This window comes from Strix uralensis, chromosome 2, assembly GCF_047716275.1.
Source record: "Strix uralensis isolate ZFMK-TIS-50842 chromosome 2, bStrUra1, whole genome shotgun sequence".
Lineage (NCBI taxonomy): Eukaryota > Metazoa > Chordata > Aves > Strigiformes > Strigidae > Strix > Strix uralensis.
The window spans coordinates 7,320,480-7,341,811 of NC_133973.1; the positions used below are offsets into that span (position 1 = coordinate 7,320,480).

The 21,332-nt window shown below is 41.5% G+C and overlaps 1 protein-coding gene across 1 annotated transcript; it reads left to right on the plus strand.

Moving 5' to 3' along the window:
- The first annotated feature begins 1,197 nt into the window (after positions 1 to 1,197).
- On the plus strand, positions 1,198 to 11,773 carry CD86 (CD86 molecule). Its single transcript, XM_074860856.1, has 6 exons — positions 1,198 to 1,311; positions 1,438 to 1,487; positions 2,787 to 3,128; positions 7,930 to 8,241; positions 10,281 to 10,415; positions 11,215 to 11,773. The coding sequence occupies exons 1-6, from the start codon at positions 1,244 to 1,246 to the stop codon at positions 11,232 to 11,234; spliced, it is 927 nt and encodes a 308-aa protein (XP_074716957.1). The 5' UTR covers positions 1,198 to 1,243; the 3' UTR covers positions 11,235 to 11,773.
- The last annotated feature ends 9,559 nt before the right edge of the window (positions 11,774 to 21,332 follow it).

Consider the following 21,332-nt stretch of genomic DNA (forward strand, 5'->3'; position numbering starts at 1 on the left):
ACTTGACTGGAAGCAGAAATTCTTATGCACAGGAGGGAAACACGACTACTGAGGAGGTTCTGTAATTTTCAGTGCTTGGCACAGGCAATTTTATTTAGGCAATCAGTTGTGTGGAGGAAAAAATAAAAGTTCACCATGTAGTAGGGTGGCTGGAGCAGAAAGAGAATGACCTCTGTCTACAACAATGGATTCTGCACCAGCCCTCCCTCCTCTTCTGCTACTACAGGTGGATCACAAACAAAATTATATATATTCTCTGAGACATTTGGGCTTCTTTCTCCCCTGTTCTAAGAAAAGTCAGGATGAATCTGATCTAGAAAAAATACCATTCACAGTTCTGTACGTTACAGTGCACACGCAAAAAAACATGTCAGCAGACTGAAGGGAATTCTGTATTAAACAGAAGAGGCTCTTGCTCCTAGAGACATGGGGGAAAGGTAAAGACCCAAGTGTACCAGCTTAAAATAAAACATGACAAAAAATGGGAAACCATCAGGAAGCTGTACTACCAGTGAGGACAGCAGACAGCAATCTCACTGTTTTTAAGTAGTATGAGAGCTGAAGAGTTTTTACATCTGCTCCAGCAAAAGAGGATTCTCTGGAGCTATTTAAAGGAGAGTGAAGAAATATATGGAGAAGGTACAGGAAAAACACAAAGGTGCTGCTAAAATGCAAATCAGCAACCACAGGCCAGTCAGATGCAGGTTCTCTCGCCAGTGCATGGGAATGACATTTGGCTGTTTACCAGGATTATAGACCATTATACCACATGAACCCCAGCAGCCATACAAGTATTTTGCTTATGAGATAAGTAATAGGGTTTTTTCTTTTTTTTCTAAACAGATGTGAGCTTTTCTTGACCGCAAACTATGTGCTGTTTAGGCTCAACTCTTTAAACCATATACGACTTCTCTCAGTTGTCTTTTACTGTTGTGAAGGATAGGTTCCTGTTACAAAACTGAAGGTCACACACTTCATCGCTTCTGGTAGTTGACATCATCACGCTCTCTCCCCACCTCCTCCTTCTGTGTCACCCTCTCCTCCCCCTCCACTTTCAATTCCCCCATCTTCTTCCCCACACTGCCAGGCCAGGCACGCGCCCCACTCCTCTTTCCTCCGCATCAGGCATTTAGGGTACTCATCCTGTCCTTAGCACCCTGGGGGCTTTGCGTTCCTCCCATGGCATACCCCGTCTGCAGTAATCTTGCACCACTTCACCTTCTCTGTAAACCAGAGATCTGGCATGGCATGCTTCTTGTTGCTAAAGGCTGTGAAGAACAAAGAAGTCCTTGCACCAGTCCATGGGAAAAGGTGAGGTTAACATTCTCAATAGTCTCTCTCTTGCTAAAACTTCTTACCACTTCTTTGGGAGTACTGGAGAAGGTACTGGAGTGTTTTCAACCTCTAAAATATTTATTTCATTCTTCCTTCTTACAGTGTCATGGAGGTCTGCATATTCTTCCTTCATGCTATGATACTTCTCCCAGGTAAAAGACACATTTTTAATTGTAAAAACTGTTTTGATTATTTGTGTCCCACTATGTGATACTTTCTCATCCACTAAGTTGTTCATTCCTTAGTAGTAATTAAACATTTCTGTGGCACAATCAAGGTCATATAGCCTATGTGACATGTATTTAAATTGTGTGCAGGGACTCTATAAAATATATAGTAAGTACTTTCTCTCTTCAACTTTATATCTTTACATTACACTTATTTTATGTTTCTTTAAAATTTTCAATTTAAATCTATTTTTAAAATGTGTCTATATCACCTCTATATATCATAGAGCAGAACAGTATTAAACTGAAAACTGATAGTTTGTTATGGGATAACTAGAGTTGTAGGCAGCCGTGGAGATAATTTTGCAGTCTGGTGCTCTCAAAGAGCAGTCAAAACTTTTCACCAGAAGAGAGATTGTAAATCTTCTCCTCCTTTTGAGCACAGCAGAGGTGTTTGTATCTTCTGGGACAGAGGAGTGCATTTCTCACTCCAAGAAAAGAGAGTCCTCCTAGCCCATCGCCACCAATAATAATGGATGCATGCACTGATGAAAGCGGGAAGAAAAATCATCCCTTGTGTAATATGGTTCATGCTTTCTTTGCATGAAGGCATAATTGTGTTTATTGAGTATTTCTGTTAGCAAGATCAGCAACAGAACAGTTAAATTTGACATTTAATCTGTCATTAAACTCTAGATTAATTACAGAACAGTTAAATCTGACATTTAATTTCTCATTAAACTTTAGATTAATTCTTCAGTGAGACTGAAAGTGTTCACCTGTTTCTGACCTTCTGGTCATATATTCCCTAGACATCAACATTTACCACACAGTGTGCACTTTACATTTTCTTCAAAACTGCAATGCTGTGTTATTTTATTAGGAGAATGAACTCAACTTTTTAAAAAGAAATTGTGCAACTCTATATCTCCTTTGTGGCAGAATCGCACTACACTCAGGATGCTACATACAAGAACGGTTTGGACCTTTTGCCTGCATTTAAGTCCTAAAATATAGATGCTCACAACCTCTGTGTGGTAGGCTTTCCTTGGAAAGTAAAATATAGGAAGGAAAATAAAAAACGGTTTTATGACCTGGACTCCACAAGACTAAGTGAGTCAGTTTGAAGAACTATGTGTCCTGTCATACCTAGTGGGAGAATTTGTGTCTAAATAGTGGCGTTTTTATTGCTGCTGTTGTTAAGTGTTGCCTCTGTGAGTGCAAATACTTGGTGTTCTTTCTTAGCTGATGGAAATCTTAATTTCTTCTCTCTCTTTGTCTAAGGTATTGCTGCCAATGTGCATCAGGTGAAGTCATTTCTCAATCACACTGCATACCTATCCTGCTATTTTCCAAACTCTCAGAAAACAGACATAAAGGATTTAAGAGTTTTTTGGCAAAAAGGCGCCGTTGAAGTGGTGCATGAAGTATACTATGGCCAAGAAATTCATGATAACCTTAGTCCTAAATATGTAAATCGCACCAAGATGGATATGGACAAATGGACCTTGCAATTGTCAAATGCAGGAATTGTGGACGAGGGACAATATACATGTATTATACAGCACAGAGATAAAGGATCGCCAAAGGTCATACACAAATCTGAGTGCTTACTGCACATCATTGGTAAGCAATTGGTTCTAATTGTCATCTGGTCTGGGTTTTTTTGTGGGGAGAGGGGGTTCGGTGTCACTTTGTTCAGTCCAGAAATGCATGGTAGTGTCCCCAAGCCACTGAAAATGTACCTGCACTGGAGCAGAATTTCTAAAGATGCTTTCTAAAGAGCTTCTCCATGGAAAATCCTCAGCTCTGAATGAAAAGTTCTCAGGTGGAAGCAATTAGAAGAAGTAGAAAATGAGGCAATAATTTGCTCAATATTGTATCATTCCTGATTCCCACCCTGTCATACTTTACAGTGAAAACCATTTTGCCTTCTTCCTCTTGCCTCCTGCAAGTTTTATGGCTTTTAGGACTCTGGAAAATACACTTCTTTATTTGCATCTGATGCACTGCATTCTATTAAAAGCAATAGTAGTTAACATCGTTGGTGGTAAATTACAATTGAAACATAACAAGATTTCTGCAAGCACCCAGCTCTTTTATGATGATATAAATTGCAGGGAAAATAAAGAAAAGAGCAGCTTATATGTGGAGGAGTAGAAATTCATATGCTCAGTTAAAGTAAGACTGAAAATATCTCTGAAGAAAAAATGCAGGCATTGATGAGATTCAACCTGATTTCTTGCATGTTATCAGAGGAAAAGGCAGAAAATCTTTTAACAGGGGAATGGGGTTCAGTGAGGAAGTAATCTTTTCTTAATATTTTCTAATATTCTAGTAATTCCTAATATATTTTCCTAATGTTTTTCTATTTTAAGCTGCTCTGCTAGTAACGTTTGTCTGTATGCCTGTGTTCTCTTCCACTATGATAGTGCTAGTCATTAATAATAACAGCTTCTAACTTCCACTAGTGTTTTCAGGCTTCAAAACTGCTTCAGAAGAGAACAGGCCATGGTGTTACAGCACCCAGAAATGGAGTACCATGACATCTGAGCCTATTTAGCTTTGCTCTGTCAGCAGGCGTTCCCTCATTTCACAGATAGAAAACCTAGATTGTTAATTTTGATTCTGCCAGAATCTACTTGACGAGTATTTTCAGCAAAGTTTTAGAACTCAGAAACTCATAATGTGCACCCAGTAGCAAGGCCTCTAATTTAAGAGATGCTTAGCCTCAACTGTTCAGTTAATTCAAGCAGTTAAATTAGTTATATCAGCTTAGCCAACATCTGAGCAACGTGTTATAGAAGTCTCATACTTAGGCACTAAAATTCTCCCAGACCTTTTATGGTTTAACTTAGGAAGACTGCTTTAAACTCTGCTGCTGTGTTCCTTCCAAATGATTCTGTTCACAGAATCACAGAATCATCAAGGTTGGAAAGGACCTTGAAGATCATCTAGTCCAACCATTAACCTCACACTACCAGTTCCCATCTACACCATATCTCTCAGCGCTATGTCGACCCTACTCTTAAACACCTCCAGGGATGGGGACTCTACCACCTCCCTGGGCAATCCATTCCACTGCCTAATAACCCGTTCTGTAAAGAAATACTTCCTGACATCTAGTCTAAACCTTCCCTGGTGCAAATTGAGGCCATTCCCTCTTGTCCTATCGCTTGTTACTTGGTTAAAGAGGCTCATCCCCAGCTCTCTGCAACCTCCTTTCAGGGAGTTGTAGAGGGTGATGAGGTCTCCCCTCAGCCTCCTCTTCTCCAGACTAAACCCCCCCAGTTCCCTCAGCCGCTCCCCATCAGACCTGTGCTCCAGACCCTGCACCAGCTCCGTTGCCCTTCTCTGGACACGCTCGAGTCATTCAATGTCCTTTTTGTAGTGAGGGGCCCAAAACTGAACACAGTAATCGAGGTGCGGCCTCACCAGTGCTGAGTACAGGGCTAAGATCCCTTCCCTGTCCCTGCTGGCCACGCTATTTCTGATACAGGCCAGGATGCCATTGGCCTTCTTGGCCACCTGGGCACACTGCTGGCTCCTGTTCAGCCGGCTGTCAATCAACACCCGCAGGTCCCTCTCTGACTGGCAGCTCTCCAGCCACTCCTCCCCAAGCCTGTAGCACTGCTGGGGGTTGTTGTGGCCCAAGTGCAGCACCCGGCATTTGGCCTTATTGAACTTCATACAGTTGGCCTGAGCCCATCGCTCCAGCCTGTCCAGATCTCTGCAGAGGCTCCCTACCCTCGAGCAGATCAACACTCCCACCCAGCTTGGTGTCGTCTGTTCAGTAAGTTCCCAAAGGAAGGAGCAGTATAAAACCATATTTTAAAACAAAACCTTGAAAATAATTAGAAGAAAAATACAAAGGTACTTGTGCTTACCTACTGTTTCTTAATTGGAATCTCATATCATACGTGAAATGGTTTTTGTAGTACAGCGTGTCACACTTAAAATGGACATGAGAAAGATTGAGTGCTGTACAAGAATGACAGGGCAGTCATACAAAACTATCTAGATCACCTGGTGACCAAGCCCATTCAGAAATACTGAAGTACAGAAGTACCTTCTAGTACAGTTTACATGTGCTATTTATATGTATTACATTAGGAAAATACATAGATAGATACATGTATATTATATGTATTGGATAGAGTCAGGATGATTTATAAAAGAACAATGAACACAGATCATTCTCCAGAAAGAAAGGAAGGCTTCACAATGGAAAGCTTTCGTTCTTAAAACAGGCAAGGTAGGGACCATGGTGACAAGCAGCTTAACTGGAAATTCTGCTGCTGTAGCATGGCTCTAGTGCTTCCTTTGGATGGATCAATAAGGGAAGTAGGTGACACTAGGGAAGCTGTGTCAAAATATGCGCTATTCAAAGAGTTGGGAGTGAAACTGATGTCAGAACAGAGACTCTACAGTTTGTGTCCTCATTTTAAAGGGGATGTTTAAAAAGTTAAAAGCGTGGAGGTCTACTAGAGTTATCTGCAGGCTGGAAAAAATACGGTCCAACTGGAGACATTAAAAGATCGATCTGGTTACCTTATAATGCAGGAGACTGAGAAGAGTCTTGTTTTCAGAGTGTGGGAACCTGAAATACACATAAAATACTGGATTTTTTTTTTTTTTTAAAGCTAATTACTTCAGTGAAGATATAAAAACAGTCAGTGGCTGGAAACAAGTGAGAAGTAAGGCACATTGTCACTTTAGAAAATGGAACAAAACCAGGTAGGATGATTAACCCATTGAGGGCTTAATATTAAGGGCTTGATGGATCTGCTGTCTCTTGAGGTATTTAAATCTAAGCCCATAGCCTTTTTGGAAGACATGTTATCTTTAAATGCAAAAGACTTCCTGAAACATGTTTTTCTGTTAACAGTCCAAAGCTTACATATATGTAGGCCACACCCTTCATAGAACCAACATCACTTTTCAGTAAATTGAGGTTCCAGAAGCCATAAAACCAGAAGTGCTTTGATCAGGGTATATTCCACTATTTCCACTTGTTTACTGTCAATAAGATTGAAACTCTTAAATCGCTTGGATGATCTGGCAGGTTTCACAGCCATGTATTGCATTCCTACCCTCCCTATAAAATGCCAAGGAGAGAATAAATACTCCAGACCAGAAGCTGGACTGAGCAGTCAGCTAAGCAAGTCAGATCTCAAGGAGAAAGAGGAAACTTGAGCTCTTCTGAGGGACAACTTAACTAAGTTTTGGGGTATGAAAAAGGTGGGGCTTCTTCCGTTTTGAATTCACAGCCATGGACTCTCATGGGGCTCTAAGTGACTAAGCTAAATCCTTATCTCTGTGTGTTGGCATACAGCAAATAAAAGCAACATCATATTTCTTCATTCGTATCAAGAATTCACTGGGGCAAGGATTAGAGCCTGGATCAAACATGTTGAGTGTGTGTGCAGAAGAGTCAGACCTTCTTAGGCTCATATTTTTCTAAGAATCCTTTTCCTCTTCTCCAATATTTCTCCATACTGTCTTTAGTCCTACTGGCACTAAAATAATGAAGTATTTTCAATGAAGACTTGAGTCCGTTTCTTGTTTTTTCTTGTGTTTTTTTTTTTAACTTGCTGTATGCCAACATGCAGTCAGTATTATGTCTACATTCTCTCCTTCTCCTTTTCTGTTATAGTCTACTATTTCTACTACAACCTTTTAACCGAACAAATCCTGGTTAGGAATATTTGGGAGATTATTTAATAGAGAGTATTAGTTAAAAGCTTCCATTTATCATTAATATTTTATGTCTAAATAATTCTTTCCAATGCTGTTTCACTAATTATTTCTTGCCCGGGAAACTTGACTATTATAAAGCAACAGGTATGTTTTTAATTGACTGGGATGAGCTGAGCTAAGGGAGGCCTACTATCAAGTTGAGTGAATTACTTTATATGCTGCAAAATGATTACTCATAATACTGACATACACCAAGGATATTTCTACCTATGACAGCACTGGACGCCCAACCTACCCAATCTGAAGTCCCTCAGATAATTTCTTTCTCTACATTTCATGGTTAGAAGTTTCTGGTTTTCCCCTTACTTAAAATCAGGAGGTTGAGAGTAGGCAGCACTGTGTCCCATTCCCATTTTGTGCTTATGCACTGACTTGCAAGCAGGCCAGGTTTGATTATTCTCAGGTGTCAATGGACCTAAAGGAGGTGGGAGAGACAAGGGCCCATTGGCTGACTGATTGGACTTGTGTCCTTGAAACACCCTGAGGACAAGGAGCAGCAAGTCTACATGTACACCAAAAATATAACAAACCCTTCTTGGGACTCCCATTGTTTTCCTGGGAAATGTGTTTATACTTACTTCTGCCTGAAAATCTTAAATAATTGGCAGGAACTGTCACAAGATGTGGTATGTCTGACTCATGATGCTTTCTCTTTGGTCTGTTTCAGCCAACTATAGTCAACCTGAGATAGCACAGCTGAACACTGGGGAACCAAAGCCCAACGCATACTTGAATCTTTCCTGTTCTTCCAGCGGAGGTTATCCAGAGCCCAAGAATATGACTTGGCTAATTTCACACGAAAACATAACATACAGGCGTATGCATCACATGGATGTTTCACAGGATGCTGTAACAAAGCTGTACAATGTTACTACCAAGCTGAATATCACAGTTCCTACAAACACCCTCACTAATATTAGCTGCTTGCTTCACCTTGGAGAGCAGCTGGGGAGCCTTGTCTCAGTGCCACTAGGCATAGGTGAGTCTCCATTCGCCCATTCCAATTTTTGCACGGGTAGGAGCAGTGCACACTGCAATAGAGCTGATCACAGATAGCAGCGTAATCAAGGTAGGGAGTAAACCCTAAGTAGCAGTAGGAGTTGGTTACAAGCCTTGTATGTTCACCAGCAGCCATGGCCACCAAATTCCCTCTCCTTTTCATATGGGAAGTCTTATTATAGCAAGGAGAGAAAACAGAACAAAGGCTACTGCTACCCAATCCAGAACACAGCCCTGTTCATCCCCTCCTTAGATGCTGCTGCAGTAGCAACAAAACGACCTGGATGTCAGGATTAGGTGGCAACCAGTCTCTGGAGGTGACATTTAGCTGTTAAGAGAGGTTGCCACTTCACAGAATCAGAGAACTGTTGGGGTTGGAGGAGGCATCTGAAGATCATCTAGTCCAACCACTCTGCTCAAAGCAGGGTCAGCAGGTAGCACAGGGCCTTATCCAGTTCAGTTTTAGAAATCTCCTGGAATAGAGACTCCCCAACCTCTCTCAGCAGATTGTTCCAGTAACAATGCCCTGACAGTAAAAATGCTTGTTTTCTGATGTTTAGGTGCTTGAGCTGCTATTTTTAATCATTCCCTAGAGAGGGGCAGAAGGCTAAACAGAAGAGTCCCTTGGACCAGATTTGGCTCACAAACTGCCAAATAGACTGTGCTGAGTTTAAGTGTAAAGGCCATGAAACTTTGACTAGTCTTAGAAGCATTCCTGGTGGTTTTCATAACATTTGGCAGAATGAAGTGCGCATTCCAAAATGACTATTTGGGGATTTTCTTTCTCTGGGATCATGTCTTTTTTCGGACACCTCTTGCAAGAAAAAGCTGGGGAACCAAGTTCCAGTAAGACTTTACTGCTGGATTATGTCGGGGTTCCACATGACTGATCCTTTCTTTAAACTAAAGATGCATTTTATTTATCTCCTAGGACAGGAAAACATCCTTTGACATATTTTTGTTCATAAGTTATGGCACAAGCGTATCAAAATAAAGACAATTCCCATATGGCTTGCACATGTCTCCTTTAGACAGTGTTGAAGAGGGAGAGCTGTGCATCAGCTGACAGGAACAGGGAGCCAAAAGGGAATGGTAGCACTGCAGGAAAGTCTACAGGCATGCACCTTACTATTGCAGATGTAAAAGAAGCTTGCCACTCATTCTGAAAAGAAGTTCCACAGTGCAGTTTTCTTCCTATAAATTTAGCTAGAGGGTTAAGTCATCAATGCTAGATATTCCAAACTGCCTCTGATGTCCTTACATTCTAGGATTTTTAAATAGTATATTAAAATACAATACAGAAGTCTTCTGAGGTTTGCACAGCTCTACATGTTGCTCATGAGTGTTAACGTGGCTCTATTAGCTATAGTGCTGCATCCTCCTCTTCCCTGTTGAATTCTTCTTCTCTCCTTCCTGGCTTTATGAAAGTAGCCACCTGATCAGCAGTGATGGTGGATAAGAAACTAGGAACTCCACAGAAACAAAAGCTTTGTTTGGTGATAACTGAAGCTCTATCAGTTGCTGACCCTGGCAACCAGAACCTCAAAAGCACAGTAACCAGAAACAGAGGGAAACTCCTTTGCATTCCCTGCTACTTTCACATCCCTTATGGCATTTCACTAGGGTTTGATCATCATTTCCAACAGATACCAAGTAGTAACATATCCCAGGTTCTTCAAACTTGCACAGTAGCACAGAGTAGCAGCAGCACAGTAGCAGCCTCATAGGCTCTTGTATTAATCAAGTCACTGATCTCTCACATTACCCAAATTTCAGAAAGAGTACTTTACCTTACTGTTGTTGAAGTGGCTGTTAAGACTTGGTAGTTTTGCTGTTTATTGGAAATTGAAATAAAGCAATGTGGATAGTGATTTGCTGACACTATTAAAGCACTGTAAAAGCAAAGGCTGCTGAGGGCCTTTCCCTACACTTCTAATTCACATAACTTTGGGACAGGTTGTTTAAGCTAACTGTCACCAAATTAAATCTTTGCTGTATCTCCTCTGTTTTCTTATTTAGAGATACAGGGGGAAGAAATGGAGCAAGTGAAGATAAATTTCTTTGGCCCACTTATAGCTGTGATTATATTGATCACACTTCTTCTGGGTTTTGTGATATTGAAGAAGAACAGAAATATCTCATCTAGCAATCAGAGTAAGTTATTACTTCTCAGTTTCAGCTTTACTGTCCCTCAAGTCACAGGTTTTGCTCTTTGTAATCATCCCTTTACCTACATTCAAGCTGCTGATAGAAACTTAGGTTTCATGCTGGACTTAAGCTAAACTTCCTTGGACAATTTATTTCCTGCAACGACTTAGCCCATCCAGCAGTAAGTCAAAACACCTTTCTCCTGTCTTGTCCTGGGATCCACCTCTCCCTCTTCTTTATGCTCTGTGAGACTGCCATGGCACCAGTTTACCACTTTTTCCTGCAGTTTCATCCTTTTTTTCTAGTTTATTGGTAGATTTGGCTCCTAAAACCATTGAGCTGTATAAACCTTCCTTGTCCATCACCATGTATAAGAAAGGTATAGTTGGGGAGGGATGAGATGAGGCTTCCATCAAGTGCAAGTATCTTTGTCATCAGAGCTGAAGGATCCAAGGCATCGCTCCACCACAGGCTGCGCAACACTGGACTGGAAGAATCGTCTTGTACTAGGAACAGAATTTGATCTTTGCATTGCATTTCTCTATTTTGTTCCAACACTAGGTTTCAGCAGTCCAGGATTTATTCTGCACTGAAAGGATACTCGTGCTGACATCAGAGTCTCTTCTTCCTTGTAGCAAGAGGGAAATGTATTCCTTACAGTCAGTCCTGTTTCCTTACACAGCCAAGGGTGCTGAGCCCCGTCTCATTCTTTCTCCAAATCCTAAGACAACTAGACATTTACTAGCAACTCTTTTTCAGCTCCTATTTCTCACATTTCTGTAAATCACATATTCATCTATTTTAGGTGTCAGCCTAGCAGTCTAGAAGCCATCCAGCTTGAAACTGAGGCCATCAGCCAGACTGCTGACTGGGAACCAACTCTGCACATAGCAAGGCCTGAGGTCCTGTGTTCTTAGATGCTCTGCCAGAACAAGAATCCTCCCCAGATACCCTACAGAACAACATGCAACTTTTTTGTCTGGTGGCTGAAATCCACTGCCCAGTCTTCTCTGCTTTTATTTTTGCTCCAGAATGGTAGTAAATAGATGCTCTGCCTGTCTGCATGACTATCTTCTTGCTGTATCTTTCACTATGCACCGTGACATTGTAAAATCCCGAGTGTCAATGAAGAAAGCAGAGCTGCGTGGGTTACAGAAGAGAATCTCAGAAATAGAAAGAGTTAGGCCACAATCTGTGAATCATAACCATCACTGGAAACATGATCAGAGGCAGGCTATTAATCATAGGCCATGAACGCTTTTGGCAGAGCCAGCGTGGCTTTGTACCAGTAACTCTCTTATAAAGCTCCACAGCAGAAAGAGGAACTTCAGGGCACTTCCCCATCTTCTGAGAAAAATCGTGCAATTCCTATCAGGCATTTGAAACTAGAAATCACCTGAAGGAAAGACTTGCTTTAAACATAATTTCTGGTTCATTTTTTTTCACTACCATTCAAGCTTCATATACCCAGACAGTTAGTACCTCCCTACTTTGTTCCTCTGTATTCTGACTGGATAGAACATGAAAGCATGAGGTATCACTCCTATGTGTATAAGTCTACATATACAAATTAAGCTAAGCAGATAGCAAAAAATATTATATAAGTAGGTCATGTTCCAATTTGGTTGACTGCATTCTCCCTTCCTTAATTTTGCTTCAGACCTTGAAGGTAGAACAATCCGTATGCTATGGTATGCTCAGCTATAGGAAGTAGTTTTACCTTTCAGAAAATATTCTCCATTTCACTCAAAATGTGCCAGTTCTCCAATCTTGAATGGTCTCTGCACTTTATATTCTTCAATAGCATTGACATCTTTCAGGAGAAAGAATGCAATAGAATTGAGACAAAATTCTTCTGAGGTCTTGATTGTATTTGCAGGTCTGACATTTTCAGCAAGAGCAGGGACATTAGCATCACATTCTCAAGACAAATTTCAGCTCAGAGTTGAAGTTTGGGGACATAAATTCTCTACAGTTTCTGCTGGGTACAAATATTATTTTCTGTTAAATGATGTTGTGAGTTGCTAGGTTCCACCTCAATTTTTGTTCCATTTTCAAGTGTGTGAGAGAATGTGCACGTCCTTTTGAGTTAGCTAAACCATTTGAGAGTCAGTTTTTTAAGCTATCACACTAACATTCCAAGTATTTTCATTCAGATTAATATCATTCAAATTTTATTAAAAGTTAAAGGTTTTATTTTTATGTAAAAGTTTATATTTGCTAGCAAACTTATTTAATGACTTATTAAAATATATGTCTTTTTCTGTTTCTTGGTGTTTTATTCTCCTGCCATTAAAGCAGTATTTTGGGGAATAAATGGGGAATACCCACATTTGCTGTTCTCAGGGAGGAAACACTCCCAGATTTTTCTTGGAAGCAAATGAATAAAAAAGGTATTGATGCAATGACCAAGAATGGCACAATTGAAGGTTTTGTATGTTCATTCATGGAGCTGGATATATGTGCACAACTCTTTGTATATGTACCTCCTTGACCTATACACCTCAAAGATTAGATACAAAATTCCAGTCTGAAAATTTGGCCTTTTGATTCTATGCTGCAGGTTGTTAAACATACCTCCAGGGCGTCACACAATCTTCTCTAACTCTTGATTAACATTTGGTTCCTTAAATGTGTTTAACTATCAGGTATAATAAATCAGGTAGATACTCACTAGGTTTGTGTTGTCTCTCCTGCTTTTTTTAACACTTACTGTCATTCAGTTAATTTTTTTCAACATTTTCCCTTCCCACCCGAGTCATCCACCTCAAATCCTCACTAACATTGAGCTTGTCAGAACAACAGCTAAATCCTACTTTGCTCCTACCCAAACAACAAACTTTGTGAGTCTTTTGTCTTCTGTATGACTAAATTCACATACATACACTCTTGAACTCACAGTCTTGGAACTCTCTTACAAGTCCTTAAATCCTGATGTGCTGCTTATCTGGTCAGCTTTATGCACTGAGGAAAAAAACCATCACCAAACTTTCATGTTTGTCTATAGGAGAAAAACAATAACCAGTTCCTCTGTATCTGGATAAGATACCTGGAAATCTATGGACTCAAGAGTCCTTCTCTAGAACTTCACTTAGCAGAAAAAAGCAAGAAATTCTGAGCATTTGGAAATTCAGCAGTTTTTGCAACAGGTCTTAGTACCTCTGAGGGGGCTTTCCACCCTGATACACTTCTACTATCACTATCAGCAGCTGTAACTAGTGGAAAAAGTCACATGGAAGGTTCGGTTTATCTTTTGACAACTCCCTTTCATCCTTAATTTGTTCCTAATTAGTGAAGTTGTTTGATTTTACCCCTTGCCATCCCTCTACTTTAGGCTGCCAACCTCCTTCTATTACCTGCTCAATTTCTCTACCTCCTCTTTTCCTGCTCTCACAATCAGCTCTAATTCCTTCCTTCAGCTAAAGACAGTTAAGCAGAAAAATGCAGAGGGGCTTCAGGGAAAATCTTAAGTTTGTCTCTATCTGTTCAAAGGCATTAATCCTCTGTGCTAGCAGGTGTATGAGCACAGTAGCAAAGCACAAGAGAAAGCTCATGTGCTGGCATTTTTGTCCTCCATACAAATACATTCAGATTTCCAGACTATCTCCTCACCCACTTTGTAGTTTTTTCTTTGACAGCATGCTTTCAGTCATTTAGTGACTCTATAAACATGGCAAGCAAACAAATGAGCATACGCCCACTACATACCACAGCATGTAACAGCTTTACTTAAAAACACCATTCCTTTATTTTTAGGTGTATTACATATTTCAGAAAATGCTAACAAAGAAATGGAAATGGTGTGTTAAACCAGTATCCAACGCCCAAAGGTAAAATCCTGTCATCAGACTTACAGTTATGATAGATGGCTTCAGGTTCACTGGTTAACCAGGACTGAATCACAGAATAGTTGATGTTGGAATGGACTGAGGGAGATTGTCCAGCTGAACCCCCCTGCTTGAGCAGGGTCACCTGGAACAAGTTACCCAGGTCCATGTCCAGACAGCTTCTGAATATCTCCAAGGAGGGAGACTCCATGACGTCTCTGGGCAACCTGCTCCAGGGCTCGGTCACCCTTCACAGTAAAAAAGCATTTCCTTATGTTCAGAGGGAACATCTTGGGTTTCAGTTTGTGCTCATTGCCTCTGGGCCTGTCACTGGGCACCACTGAAAACAGCCTGACTCATTCTTTTTTGCACCCTCCCTTCAGGCATTTATACACACTGATTCTCATCTCCAGGCTGAACAGTCCCAGCCCACTGAGCCTCTCTTCAGAGGAGAGATGCTCCAGTCCCTTCATCATCTCTGTGGTCCTTGCTGGACTCCCTCCAGTATGTTGATGTCTCTCTTGTTCTAGGGAGCCCAGAACTGGACACAGGACTCCAGGCAGGCCCTCACCAGTGCTGGTAGAGGGGAAGGATCACCTCCCCTCAGCCTGTGGCAACGCTTTCCCTGATGCAGCCCAGACACTGTTGGCCTTCTTTGCCACGAGGGCGCACTGCTGCCTCATCTTCAACTTGTCCACTAGGCCATCCATGTCCTTTTCTGTAAAGCTGCTTTCGAGATGATTTGCCCCGGCCTGTACTGGTTTATTCCTCCTGAAGTGCAGGTCTTGGAATTTCCCTTTGTTGAGGTTCCTCTCTGCCCATTTTTCCAGCCTCTGGAGATCCCTCTGGATGGCAGCACAACCCTCTGGTGTGCCAATCTTCCCAGTTTTTTATCATCTTTAAACTTGCTGAGGGTACACTTGCTCCCATCGTCCAGGTCATTAGTGAAGAGGAAAGTCAGTTAGTTTTACTGCGGATTTCTTAGTGTCAGCCAGTGCTACTGCAACAAGCAATACTTTCCTGTGGTCAACAGGTGAGGGGACAGACAGTGAAGTGTTGCATTTCTAGAATATTCCACAGTCACTTCTGAGAGGATTGTCATTAAGAAACCATCTCATGGCAAACATCCCTTAGTGGACTTTTTCCTCTTCAGGTGAATTATTTGCTACTGGAGGTTACGTTTGACCACAGAAATATGGCAATTCTATTAAAGAAATATAGTTCCTGTGTGTATTACCTCTAAGTTTTGGGTTCAAATTCTCTTTCTGCCTCCTTACCAAACTCAGCAGGAAAAAGCAAAAAATTTTGAATATGAAATATTTATCTACACTGGAATTCTAGGCTGTCATAATTCATAACTGGTCTCTCTTTGCTTTCCCCTCTTTTGCACTGGGAGGGCCACAATGCTGGGACTGGGAAGGGTCTAAGGAAGACCCGTTTTCTGATCTCAGGATAGGCTACCAGAAGGTTCTCAAAAAATAGAATTAGGCAGGAAAGCTGGTGAAAGAAGAGAAAGAGGGGGGAAAATGGATGAGGGCTGACAAAGTTTAAGGAAAAGAGTAACACACCAGACTGGCTTGCAACAGGAAGCCCACATGCATCAAGTGCAGAGCCCAGGCACAAGCCCCTGGAAATAAAAGGTTCTGGCAGCTGTCTGCCCGTTGCCTTCTGGGGAAGGCTACTCTCCAGCCAGCAGCAGTGCCACGAGCAAGGAGAGCTTCTGCACAGAAGTCCTGAAGTCCATATTCTCATAGTCCTTGGCTTGCCATACCTTCTTATATACTTGTGATTTTTATGGCAGATATGCAAGATCAAATTTTCCTGCACTTGGTGTGTGCTTGATGCTGAGACCTGCATACATTTTGTCCACTGCTTTTGTTAATAAAGCTCCTAAAACAAAAACTCATTAAAATCATAAAAATTATGCCTAGCAACCCATTTCTAATAAGCAGTGCTTGCTATTTCAGAAGGACATAGAACTAGGAACAAATGGAAAGATGAGGTGAGAATAGCTCCAATTGCAGTTACATGCATACATGCACAGCTGACATACCAGGTATATTACCCACCCTCTTCTGAAATACACAAATTAAATCAAAAGCATAACTAGTTTGTTTTGGAATAATTTTCTAAAGCTTTCCTCAGCCTAGGTCTATTGCTGTTAGCAAGAGAAACTGCTCTGTTTTCAAAACTGTGTTCAAAACTGAGCATTCAAAACTGAGAACCTCTTTACCACCTCAACAACTTTCTGTTACACCCTTTTTCATCTTTGGCCTTCCTCTGTCCTGCAAATATTACACAATCCACAATCTGAGAGGGACTCTTCTCAAGGGTCTCAAGATGCACCATGAAAACAGCTTTCACTTGCCTTTCAGTTTGCCAGAACTACAGTCTGTTTCACAGCTGAGAGGGCTAATGCAATCCCTGTGGGTGTGAAAACGGGGTTATGATGCAAAAGCAGAGGAAGAATCTTTTTACCTTGCACTGTTAAATGCACTACTGTATCCAGAACCATATTTCAAAAAGATGTTAAAATATTAGAAATAGAAAAGAAGTGATAAAAAGTGACTAGGGCTCTAGAAAGCAAGTTGACAATGTGAAGTTTGTGGAGTTCAACCTATGCAGATGATGAAGAAATGGAGAAAGGGCCTGATGAATCTGTCTAGCATTCCAACACTTGGAATGACTGGTTAGGTAAGGAAGATGTGAGAGATCCCTCCTACTGGGTGACTCTTGTACTGGGGAGCCCAGAACTGGCCACGGTACTACAGGTTTGGTGTCACCAGAGCTGAGCAGAGGGGAAGGATCACCTCCCTTAGCCTGCTGGCAACACTCCTCCTAACACAGCCCAGGATACCATTAGCCTTCTTTGCCACGAGGACATGTTGCTGGCTCATGTTCAGCTTGGTGTCCACCAGGACCCCCAGGTCTTTTTCTGCAAAGCTGCCTTCCAGCTTGTCAGCTCCCAGCATGTGCTGCTGCATGGAAAGGAGACAAAGAAGTTGAGTTAAAAGAGGCAGAGTAAGCAGGTTTCTAGAATGTATCTGAAAGAGACAGCGTATAGTAAAGGTTTGTACTGTGGAATAGAAAGGAACAGATTTTAAAAAAATTAGAGGGAGAAAAATTATGACACCTAGCGAGAGACTCTGTGTGGCAAGAAAAGCCAAGACAAACCCAAGAAAAGAGGAGGTGCTCAGTAGCACATTCCCTCATCACTAGATAGCTTCTTGACAGCATTATCAGTGGTCACAGCTTCCACTACTCCAACTGCCTACAGCAACAGAGCATGTTGTGAGTGAGGTAGAAATCAAGCTTTTCCTATCAGATTAGACATGTAGCAGAGGAGGACTCTAAAACTCTGAGATCTTCTTTCTTCAGAGATTTTCTTTCTATGTCTGGGATATTGTACAAAGATCCACTCTCCGAGTACTGTTTGGAAAGTGTCTCAGATGAGGTTTGGTCTGATTGGATTGGCTGAAACTGGCAGAATTATGCTGATGGGTAACAACAGATCATATGGCCAGTCATCTTTGTCCAGATGTATTGGAAAAGATCATTTAAAATAATGGACCTCTCAACTAATTAATTCTTCTGCTTTAGTTCAACTATGGTTAGAGCTGATTATACTTAAAAAGTAAAGATATTGCTTAACATCTTTGAAATCATGGGGAAGCAAGTTAGAAGTGCTCAGGAGTGAAAACCAGATTGCAGACCTAAACCTGTATAGGATTTGAATTAGACTATAAACACTAAGAAGGTGTTTTTTTTCAGTTGGGTCAGTGGTTAAGTCCTTCAATATTATGTATTGAAGAAAATGCAGAAAATGTATAAAAACCACTGTAGTACAAGACAGAGTAGGTTTTATCAAGCAAAATATCAAAATGTTCTATCAGCATAACACACTGATACATCAAAACCCAGCTTCCCCTAAAGTAATGCAAAGCAGCTGCTTGATCCCAGAAACCAGAATTAGGAACCATGACACATACTTATTTTCTTATATCAGTTTTTACCACTCCTTACCTTCCTCTCATTGGCAAAAAGCAAGTAGAAAGCTGGATTCAAGGGTATCACATCCCAGACATTCATCTGCAGGGGAATTTTGGGAGGCTGACTGTAACTGGCCTCTCTAAAACCCAACATGAGCACCTGCAGCAGCAGTACACCACTGAGGAAAAATGCCTTATCATGACAGTCCCTGGTCATCCCGGGGTTGGCTCTTTATTTCCTATTTCTTCTCCTTTGCTTTCATGGAATGCTTGACCTGCAGCGTGGACAGGCTCCTGAGCAAACCTGGTGGCCTCCTCCCGCCCACCCAACCTCCCTGAGGCAGGGAGCATCTCCCAGGGGGCCCGAGCTACGACCTATGGCCTTTGTTCAGGGAAAGGCCACCGGTGCTCACCGGTTACACTGACACGCCATTACCCTTTTGATTCTACATCAATTTTTTCCTTAAAGAAAAAGAAGTGTGGGGCAACCGTGAGGGCTGGGCAGCCTGTCTCGGTGCCCTCCCCTGTAGCAGCTCCCCTCAGGGGAAGAGGCCTGGCTGCCCTGACAGATGGAGGTGCTGCTGTCAGAGGGGTTTATGGTGAGGCGTGGGGTCACAGGCTGAAAACAACATCAGGAGGTTTCCAGTCCACTGTTCAGCTCCAAACAGGGTCGGCTCTGAGGCCAGACTGGGCAGCTCAGGGCTCTGTCCAGTCAGGTCTTGAAAACCTTGAAGGATGGAAATGGCACAGCCTCACAGGGAGACTTGGTCTACTGCTTGACTGTCCTTGGAGAGAAAAAATTTTCCCTTAGACCCAGCCTGAGCCTCTCTTCTTTCAGTTTCTGTCATCTCTCATCCTCCCACCATGCACCCCTGTGAAGAGCCTGGCTCCATTTTCTCAATACCTCCTTGCAGCTGTTGGAAAGATGCGACCCAGTATCTCTTCTCCAGGCCAAACAAAGGGAGCTCCCTCGGCCTCTCCTCACAGTGCAAGTGCTCCAGCCCCAGCACCACCTGGGTGGTCTCCCGGCAAACGTGCCCCAATTTATCCACGTCTTTCTTGCACTGGGGAGCTCAGGACTGGACACACTATTCTAGATGTGGTCTAAGAAGTGCTGAGTAAAAAGGGGTAGCATCGCTCCCCTCGCTCAATCTACTGGCAGTGCTGCTGGCCATACAGTCCTGGATACCATCAGCCTTTTTTGCTGCCAGGACACTCTCCTGTCATCATCCCACCAACATCTTCCCCCCTACTGATGGGACTCTTTTCATCTTTCCCCTAGAAGCCGCTAGCACTTTTGGAGATGAGATATTGAGAATCTACACATTTGCTCTGCCAGTCCTTAACGTTACATTGTAGTTTTCTTGTTATTTCTCCTCCTCTTCTCAGGCCTGGCTCATGGCCAATACCACAAGTCTACCCCACTCTCATCAAATTCTTTGCCATTTGTTCCACTCACATTTTAGGAACTTATCATGTAAAACTAGAGAGTAGCCAGAAGACACAGACAAAAGGAGATTTATTCACGTGAATGGAACTGTAAGGCAGTCTGAGCAGGAAAGAAACCATGGGATAAGAAGACTGAGGTTTAGAAAAGCAGGGAAATTAATGATAAGGTGTGTTTGAAAGAGAAAAATATTCAGATAACAGAATGCAACAGGGAGAATGGAGTTCACACAGACCATTGAGAATCTGGACATCAGAGACATGGACAGAGATTCTGTAAGGGGAGAAGTTCCTTTTTCATGAAAATATAAACCCTGCAGGTAGAAATTGCAGTTGCTAGAAAGCAGTTTACCTCTCAGGGAAAATGTTAATAATTTAAAGTTTACTTTTAAAAGGGAAATTATGAAAAAAAATTGTAAAAACTGGAAAAGAATCTAGTCAAAACATTTAATTTCAATAGTGTCAGTACTATACAATCCAAACAAAATAAGGATCAGAATGAGAACATATAAAATATCAAAATAATTATTTTTGAGTTTTAATTATTTGCTCCCCCCAACTTCTAAAGACAATTTTTGCAAATGGTTTTCAGCGTTTTCCAGAGGAATAAAAAATCTGTTGAAATTTTATTTTTAATACCTAAAGGCTTCTCTGCACTGAATTCTCTTTATGGGCTGATTTCAGCTGACCGAAAGAGAAACACTGGGAGATTGATCTACCAGTGATAAAAGAGGCCCGATAGTTTTGGTTAGATAGATTCCACTATCTAACATGTGTCATTAGACATGTATCAATATAAGTAGAGTGTTTTTTAAGCTACGTAGTAGAGTACAACTCCATTGTGTATACTCTTCTCCATTGGCTGTATTTCCTAAATCTTTTGTTGGTGTGAATAAGCACCATTTCAAAAATAAATATCAATATGAAAAGAATGCAAGTAAGGAATACTGCTAAGAGCAAGAAGGTCAGACAAGAAAAGGCCCTCTAAAGAGTCTTCATGTGGCAGAACTGTGAAAAAGCAAGAAGTGTAGTATTAAATCCTTTCAGTTTGCACTAGCACTCCATACAATCGAACATCAGCCATCTGAGACATGAAAATCCATTCTTTTACATGCCTCGGACAATTTCCAAGCGTTTAGGTAGGTTGAATAGGCATTTGTTGGGGAAAGCTCCAGCATCACTTTTATTACACACGCATAAAGACTCCCGCTGTGCAATGTAGCATAGTACTGGTAAAAGTGTGAAGCTGGGTAGGGGTGTCACAGCGACATTTTGTGAAGCTTTCTTTTGCCACATTCCCCAGTGACCTCAACATCTTAAGGAAAGATAGTGTTATCATGTCCTTATGGCATTACCTAAGGCAGCAAGCAGAGGAGATGTAAGGCTCTGTCAGAATGAAGCAAGTATTCCTGTGATTATGGATTTTTAGCAGCCAACTTTTGCTTTCCCTGGGCATTTTAGGAGGTAAACTGAAGAGCACACATGTTTGAAAGTCCTGGAGACATTACTGTAATTATTTATTAGGTTTGTATAAAAATGTTACTTACCTCTTACTGATCTCCTCTGAGATACTTTATGTACATTCCTACTCTGGCTATACAAGCAATGTTAACTGAAGTTTTTGCCTTGACAATATATGAAAAGTACTTTAAAACTCCACT